General features: G+C 39.0%; 1 protein-coding gene across 1 annotated transcript; it reads right to left on the bottom strand.

Moving 5' to 3' along the window:
• Window positions 1–1,031: 1,031 nt before the first annotated feature.
• Window positions 1,032–6,963, bottom strand: LOC141910348 (lysophospholipid acyltransferase 6-like). Its single transcript, XM_074801083.1, has 11 exons — window positions 6,871–6,963; window positions 5,848–5,993; window positions 4,920–5,093; window positions 4,528–4,635; window positions 3,887–4,094; window positions 3,535–3,625; window positions 3,121–3,219; window positions 2,733–2,836; window positions 2,165–2,362; window positions 1,418–1,569; window positions 1,032–1,182 (listed from the first exon to the last, which is right to left on the bottom strand). The coding sequence occupies exons 1-11, from the start codon at window positions 6,961–6,963 to the stop codon at window positions 1,032–1,034; spliced, it is 1,524 nt and encodes a 507-aa protein (XP_074657184.1).
• Window positions 6,964–8,829: the final 1,866 nt, after the last annotated feature.

The raw sequence follows: 8,829 nt of genomic DNA, 5'->3' as shown, positions 1-8,829 counted from the left end.
CAGTAGTATATCAACTACCTGCAGCAAGAGAGGATTCCACTTGATTCTCGAAATGTATTCATGTGTGTGTGTATTATTTATTTGTTATTAGAGAGAATAAAGTATTCATATTCACTTAATGTGGCGTGGATCCACCAGGTGCACCAGTAGTCTTTGACATCGAATTCTGAATATTTTCACATCAGTGGCGTTCGTCCAGTCTCACCATGCATAATTACGTATTGAGATTGTATTTGCTAGTGCATGGGCCTTGCTATAGTATTGTGTAGCTTATCAACACAAAAATCTCCATATCATTCGATCAAAGATTTAGCAATTGGTAGCGAGGAAAGATATTCCCCTAATTGTCTGACGCCAGTATTGACGGAAAATAGTCCGAACTTCCATTGAATTCTACACACGATTGTGAATAAAACCGAAAACTCGAATTTTCACTTAATTCAGTAAAAAATCTACCCCAATCACCTCCACCCCTTACTCCACACAGCTGCTGGTACTTAATACTATCTGCTTAAAAGAAAATTAACGGCGCAAAAATGAAATAAGCGAATTCATGACCTTTCTTCCTATACATCTTCCTCTTTCTACAGTCGAGAATGGTCAAATTTGAAGTACAATTTATTCAGCGTAAAACAATATAAGGAAGTACTTAAATAATGCGTAAAATCTGAGAGCAATAAAAACAAGGGAGGAATTTAAATTAAAAAAAGCATAAGTCCGACTATTAGTAATTCGGGGGTAATTGAATCTACATATAAACGGCTTAATATATACGTCATAAATAAACTAAACGATTACATCTATCGGAACTTCAGCTAATATCGATATCGTCTGGATATTTAACATCAAACCCGATGACAGAATATTCTATAAACTCGGTATTTAAAATCCGTTTAAAATATATTTTTTTTCTATTTCGTTGTAAAACTATATCAATATTTATCACACGATCGCTTTTATTCTAATGACGTTGATGATAAGAATGATGACATTTCCGATTAATATTTTTAATTTTATTTTTTAATGAATTTTCATGATGATTTTAAGTCGTCTGGTGCCGGTGTCGTCGTCTGCGTATGATTTTTTGTCGTCTGCGTCGACGTCGGTTTCTGCGGATGTTTTCGTCTGCTTAGCAGTAAAAGCGGCGGCAACGAGACTAAATTACCCCAGAAATAAACCGACCTGCAAACAAATAGAAGAGTCAATACTGTATATGATATCATACGGGGATTTATGGAGGCAGCCATCTAAACTCAAAAGGCACATTCATGATGTCATAGGGAAAGCATGAAGGCAGTCATCCATAATGAAAGCTTGTAGAGGCAATCTGGTGAGGTCATAGACGGATGAACTTGAAATCTCTACTTTATTCAATTTACAAGTCCCACCATCCCCCATGTGTTTTTTGGTTACTGACCTGAGAACAGTTATACTCGGCATCAACTCGAGTAGGACAAATGGTGCGGCCATATACGCGATCGCTAGACGAGTTATAATAAATGTCACGACGTCGTAGAAAACTCGTTTTGATTTCGACGTTTGGAAATACCAGCGGAAATGATGCCTCATCTGAAACATTACAATAATCATGTCTATCGAAGATATCATGTCTATATGGGCTATTATAGATGAGATGATCACCAAGGAGACTAATGAAGGTAGCCGTCTTTTCTAGGAAAGTTATTTTGTGATGTATATGCATATCTTTTCTGGAAGTGTCTCAAAAGAGTACTTAAATGATGTCATATGGAGATTTATCGTAGCAGCCACCTTTTCTGGAAGTGACCAAAGTCTATCTACCAGTTGGTTTCTACTGGTCCGCTGGTCATCACACTGGGTGGTCTCTGCTGATTCGTCCCATCCGGTCACCGGGTCACCGCTGTCGCTGGTCATCAATTCGATTATGACATAGCGGATTTATGAAAGCAGCCATGTTTTCTTGAAATGCTTATTAAATGTATAAAGCGGACACTATTTACCCCGGAGTCAATTTCCTTGGATTGCCTCGTGCCCCACCTGATCACCGGCATTACAAATTTCCTTAAACCAATTCATCGTGATGACGACCCATCCCCGCTCTTCGACCGCCCCGGAATTTGGGTGTACCGAGGGGAGAATTTATCGAAATCGGAGGCAAGAGGATTGTACTAGTCCACGGACTGACCTTTCGTGCTGCTATTGTTAGGATTCCACAGTTCATGAACATGATGTAGTAACCCGGGTAGAATCCGTGCCAAACCGAGCTCACAAACAGCACACCGGTTGTTCGGAACTTCGTCAAGCGATCATAAACAATAAACCGCAACCATTTGGTCGTTGACGTATTCCAGGCATCTATCATACCTTTTATATTCGTTGATAACTGAAAATTGATGAGAAATTAACAAAACGTGTCAGTAAAAGGGGTTGAGAATTAGTGTGGACGTGAAATACGTACCGATACGTCCTGTGTTAGTACAGTAAACCTCGCCATACTTGGACATGGTTAACTCGGGATTTTGACTTACTCGGACAAAAACGGAATCATCTTCTGACCGATTCTACCGGTCCAAGTTTGTCCGAATTAGGCGTGATTTACTGTAGGTCATTGATGTTTAAGGGGAGTGGTAAACACGTAGACAATGGACTTTCGAAGGAAGGTGAAAACGTATCGAAACGTCTTGAGGGGTGATACATGCGCGCCAGGCTACAAGGGCACTTCAGACCTGACTATCAGTTCTTCTCTTTCTCACCTCTACTTGTTTGATATCGACGTTATCGATAAGATCCCAGCGCTGTTTGCCGGACGAATCGTATCCGTTAAAGCCTAATCCAGCGTTGTGACAGATAGCTTCAGCTAGAAACACACATCAACACATCATTTAAAACATTCGAAATAATCGTATTCTCAATCAAACAAAGAGCACTTTTGAATCGTATTCAAGCAGCCTACCGGGAAGGCACCAAGTAATCAAACAAACAAAAAAACAGTGATAAATCTCGTTAGTAATAAATCTCATTAGTGATAAATCTTGTAACCTCTCTGATTTGGCTTTTTGTCTACCTTTAATTAGAAGGCTTGACGTCCGTTTTACAACTGATTATATATCTTATTCTACTGTAACGAATACACGATTTTACCCATGGTCCACGCAAAGTAGTAGTTGATCCGAGCCACGAACATTACTACGTAAATATGCCATAATTTACCACAGAAACTCATCTCATAAAACGAAGGGCCTGAGAGCGGGAATAGAAAAACAATTAGATATTGAATAGCACCAGATAATCGGGATCTGAAAATGGGCTAACACTCTTTGAGATTCAGGAGCCAGTTAGCACGATCATTGAGGTTTGATTCAAGACCAGTCTAAGCTCATTTTGGTTACACAGCAATTGCAACTACTTATACACGTGGGACCATTCTTACTATTATGAGACTATAAAGTCATCACTGTGCAACGGGAAACTGATAAGTCGGCTCAGTTTGGCGGCGTCGCTTAATCTGAAAAGCTAATAGAATTCTATTCTGAGAAAATCTCGGAGTCAACTTACGTGTAAGCGACTCAGCGGAATAACTGGGAGCTGCAGCCAACGTAACAAAGCCACACATAGTTGACACCAATAACTTCTTCGCTACCACTCCCTGGAATAACGAGCATAAAAATAATGACATGATAGAGTCGAAATGTATCCAGTTGTAATAAGGTCATTAAGGACGAATTTCCAGGAGATATTCCCAGAACTAGGCTGTGTCCCTAGTTTAAGCTTGTGACAAAACTCGCCCACGATATATCAGGTCTTGACTCAAGTTCTAACCAATCCTACGTTCGAATTAAGATGGTGTTGTGAAATTCAACTGAAATCCAGCTCAGTGGCCACCCCGTCCACGTTTCGCTTGACTTACTCCAGGAGCTGGTTCAATCTGGTCCGGTAAAGAACCGCGTGAATCGACGCCATTCTGTTGCTGCAGTGTCGCTGTTAACGATGATTGTTTTGGGCCGTTCGAGCCGTGAATGAACGCGATGTAATCATCGTAGAAAACGAACGGTCCGCTCATGATCGATTGGAAGAACATCAGATAACTATAGTACGTCAACACGCTCGGGAACGTTCTGCAAAATAACATTTCGCAATTTTGGTTTCCATAGACAAGTACATGTAGTTGTCTAACTGTTCGCAATGTTTAAAGTTTATCAGCCAGGTCATTAATAACTGGAAAGGCTTCTTTTTTAATACTTGCTTAAGGGGAATTCTATTCTTTGGTAGTCAAGGATTCCACTTGTAGCAAGTGAGGATCCATCAGGCGCGTTAATGTGCAATAGGGCATCGACTACTGCGGCAATTACAGGGTTCTTGCTGCCCGATTATCTTCTGTTATTGTATGGTTTTCCACTACTGGTTGGCAAACGAGGCATCACGTGCAAGACCTTTATAGAGAATTCTACCAGAGCCAAGTGAGGATCGACCAGGTGTGCTAGAGCTCAGGACAGTACGACATGACCTGTGGCAATAGACTCCACTTTTTGATGTTGAATTATAAATTACCGAATAGCTCTTTGTTTCTGAACGCCCGAAAGCTTCTCATCGGGGATCGTACCGTCGTAGACGCTGAACGAAAAACTGGTGACGCGTTGAACCATGATCATCAGAGGCCTGCAAGTATACGCAGAAACAACAAAGTCACTTCTTCGTGAAAATAAATACCCAGTCTCACATACATAGCTTTATCTGTTACATTTTAGCTCGTACTTATAACGTTCGACTGAGAATTAGTTACAAATGGTGACCTTCTAATTCTCGATGACTTCGACCATCCATTCAGTAAAAAGTCATCAGGAAACAATCAACCCCCATAGCTATCAATGACAATCTCATTCTCAATAACTTCAACGAATTCCAGTAAATATAAAATCATGATTAACGATCTTCAAACTTACGCCGATATGTCCATGGTGTATCCTCCGTAATCGTAGACCTGCCGGTGTATATGAGTGACCGCCAGGTACAGCATTGCGAACGAGAACACTATCGAATGTCTGTAATGTCGCCGGGGGTAATACTTTAATATCAACAAACATGTTGTACTCAATATTATGAAATGTATTATTTGACTGAAAATAAAGACGTAAAAGAAGAATTGTATTTTTTTTTTATCCGCATATGAAACATCCGCTATCGCGTAAATCTCTTCTATAACAATAAGGACGTACAAGAAGGACCACTTTCGAGAACTTTGAATTCAGTAGTGCTGGAACTTTTCGAGATATCTCTCAGTTCCCGTGCTATACCAGATGCCACTTCGAGATATCTCACAATTTCACTTTGAGATATCTCATAGTTTAATTACCACAATATCTTATAGCTAGTTGCCAAATTCGATAAGATATCTATTACAGGGTCTATAGATCGGTCATTCCTGGATTTAAGGAGTATGCAAAGGGTTTTAAAGGAGAAAATTTCAAGGAAGTGTCTGCATCACTTTCATGACCCAATGTAGACTCCTCCTAAATCAGAACTATTTCATCTCAGAAAACCGTTAATTCGATGGTTTTGTAAGCTAATTCTTATCCTTTACACTACTAAACTCGGTTTCTAATTCAGTAATTGGGTAAAGAAAAAACCTCGCCATTTTGCTCAAATTAAAGGAGTTTCAAGCAAATTCAAAAGCATAGATAAAGCAAAGGATCGAATCAAGGTATCGTAGGGACCCTGTACTATGTTGGGTCTTTTCGAGTACTGGTGGTGCTATACCAGGTGCAACTGTACGATACTTCAAAATACTTTAAAGAAACCGGTTTGAAACTATCAACACCGACTGAGATATCTCGTAGACGTATCATTAAAGATGAAAATGTGTGAACTTACTATCCGAAACAGAATGTGCATAAAAACAACCCAACGAACAGTTCATACGCTAGGCGTGCGTTAGATGACGTTTTCAACGGACTCAACGCCGAACGCAACGGGTAACTGAGCAACAACGCCAAGAATTGACACGTCAAAAAGTTAACCTGAAACGGACAATGAAATTCTCTTTTCAATCATTCATTATCGGTAACATTTTTGTGAGCATGCCTATAGCGAACTGTTAATAAAAATTACTGTTAATTAATTACTGTTAATAATAATAAATGATGTTAGATGGATTGGCAAAAAGACTCCTTAAGTCCAATTGAATCAGAGAGAAAATCCTCCAATTTGTGAAATTTCTTGAATTTTTACATTGTTACCATGCCTACGCCACCCTGCTTTAGTTGTTGAGACCCCACAAGAAAAATAACTTCATTTCGTAGGCATGGTGACAATGTAAAAATTCAAGAAATTTGACAAAATGGAGGATTTTCTCTCTCATTCAACTGGACTTAAGGAGTCTTTTTGCCAATCCATCTAATTGGTACCGAACTGGAAATATATCGGATATTCAGTTGTTGTCCGCGATTTTTGGCATTCTGTTAAGACATAAATGAGGTATGTACCCCAAAAAGTAAGCAAAATATCCCAGAAAAACAGGTCTCATCAATTAATAAATAGACATTAGTAGAGTTGTTAGGGGGTTTATGTACGCAGTTACGAATACGCATGCAAATTTGGCTACATGGTAATCGATTATCAAATAGGCCTACCAGGTACCGGTAACAAAAACATGCGTCCGGTGCCTTGTACAACAGGGGGTATCCTGTGGAAAAACAAGGTTACGATAGTGAAAATGAAGAAATCCCACATTTTTGGAAAATTCTGCGATTCCGTGATTTCGCGATATGACAACACCGAACAACTGGTGGAGAATCTAGTGGAACAACAAGTGGTACAGAGATTGTTAAGTGAAATTACAAGTGGTGGAGGTGGTAGTCCGATTACATTACCTCGGAGGTAATGCGTAAAGCCTACCTGATATTGTTTCAATCCGAAAAAGTCCCCGATCGGCGTCAGCAGTCCCGTGCCAGCCAAATACGGCACGTAATTCCGATTATCGTGGATCATTTTTCACCGTAATCCCTCGAACTGGGTCCGGTATTTTACAACAATACCGCTATACATATAAAAAAGCTACCTACACGCATACTGCTGTATAGACCTTAGATAAATATTACATATTGATCGCGTATTTTCAGGGCTTTCATTCATTCATTTGAATACTCAAGCACACTCGCATTCGCGAGTATTTTTTGGAGCGTGCGCGTCTGTGTTAGAAGAGTGTGCATGGAAAATTCAATTAATAATAATAATAAAAGAGATAATGTACATTTTAAAAACACTTAATAGGATTTCGGAATAAATCTAGGGGTGTGCCACAGATACCAGCCTCCTGAAGGATTCAGGTGAGTGGGTCAGGACAACTGATGCAGGGAGAGTATTCCATTGGGCTATTGTTTTTGGAAAGAATGATTTGGATATTTATCGATGATTGATGTGAGTTTTACTGCTCTAGATTTCATTTCATGTAAGCATATGTGGTTAATTGTCTTAATTGATTGATAAACGAGATGTTAGCACACGCCTCATTCACATTAGAATTTCCCGCCATTTTTCTTGGGTACGTGGCACTGTTCTGAAACTAGGGCAATACATTTTACAAATATTTTATTCTTTTCAGATAAATCAGTGACTAAGGATGTAGATGTGGTCGAAGATGATAGATATAAATAGATGTTGCATCGTATCAATAAATTATATCGTTTGTATATATGATGAATATTGAGGTAATAAAATTAAATTAAAAATCGACTCAAATTTATTTTCGAGTTTATTAGTTATATGGCTATACCCATACAACCGAAGATGAGGATATAGGCTAATGGATTAAAAGATGAAGTTTAATTCACCCCTTGAAGGCCTCCCATTTATATTATTAGGATGTTATAAAGATGTTGTAAGAATGTTTCAAGTAAAATAATGACATTGTGTCAATGTAGAAATATTGTCCGTTTCAACATTTAACACTTCGACGTTGATCCATGTTGTGGAGATGTTTGGTACAACATTGCAACAATGTTGTGACAACTTGCTATGAGTCAACAGTTCTCATTAAACTAGATACAACATTAAACCCAACATTAAAGCGACATTAGTCTGATCTGATTTAATGTTGTTACAACATACCGACAATGTATTTTTGTTAGCAGGGTGGTGATTTTTTTGCAAGGATAAAAACTATCAAATTTATCTAGTTTCATATCGCACAAATTTAAGTTATATCCAAAAGATTTAAAAGTGGGTAAAACTAATCTACAGGATCTACAGGACCCTAACTCGAGGGTCAACTCAATTCATCGAAAGGAGTACAGTTTGCCCGGTTCCACAGCCATAAATCACGTATAGGTGAAGCCTGAACGATACGTTTTTGCAAAAGTTGAAAGAATAGCAGTATAATGTCTACTGTAGTGCGGGGTCAAGGCTGAAGATTGATATATGAATGTCGGTTGTGGCTTAAACCAGACTTATATAAGGTTCATATTCGGGCCCGTTATGAGGGGGCTGCACCCCAGACCCCCATTAAGTTCGAAAACCAATTCAAAAACGGACCCATCCGCGACGCTACGGGCCTGACGGTCACCTCAGGTGGTTACTACTGAATATAGTTTGGAGCTGAACCTGGAAAAGCTGCCCTGTTGTATCCATGTACGGATAGAGTAAGTATTATTAAGAAATGCGTCATTGTGTGCGGATTAATGAGTGATGGTTTTTGCGAAACTGTTGTTGCAATTCTATAATAATATACAACAAAGCATCCTTTTGAAAAGAAGCGCCCACTAACGTTTTTGAATTATTCATAGCAGCGCAGCTTACAATATATCTATTTAGAATTATATTCGTCTTTGAAAATGTGAAGTCCTTTATAAAATTCGG

This window comes from Tubulanus polymorphus, chromosome 8, assembly GCF_964204645.1.
Source record: "Tubulanus polymorphus chromosome 8, tnTubPoly1.2, whole genome shotgun sequence".
NCBI classification, from domain to species: domain Eukaryota; kingdom Metazoa; phylum Nemertea; class Palaeonemertea; order Tubulaniformes; family Tubulanidae; genus Tubulanus; species Tubulanus polymorphus.
Note: the sequence above shows the minus strand (reverse complement) of the source record. Positions and strands in the feature narration are given on the sequence as shown.

Excerpts from the sequence above, each read along its gene's own strand:
- LOC141910348 (XM_074801083.1), bottom strand. The coding sequence starts at position 6,963 with ATGATCCACGATAATCGGAATTACGTGCCGTATTTGGCTGGCACGGGA. Across the intron at positions 5,094-5,847 it reads TGCACATTCTGTTTCGGATA|TCAAATAATACATTTCATAA; the intron begins GTAAGTTCACAC and ends CTTTATTTTCAG. Across the intron at positions 3,626-3,886 it reads AGATTGAACCAGCTCCTGGA|GGAGTGGTAGCGAAGAAGTT; the intron begins GTAAGTCAAGCG and ends TCGTTATTCCAG.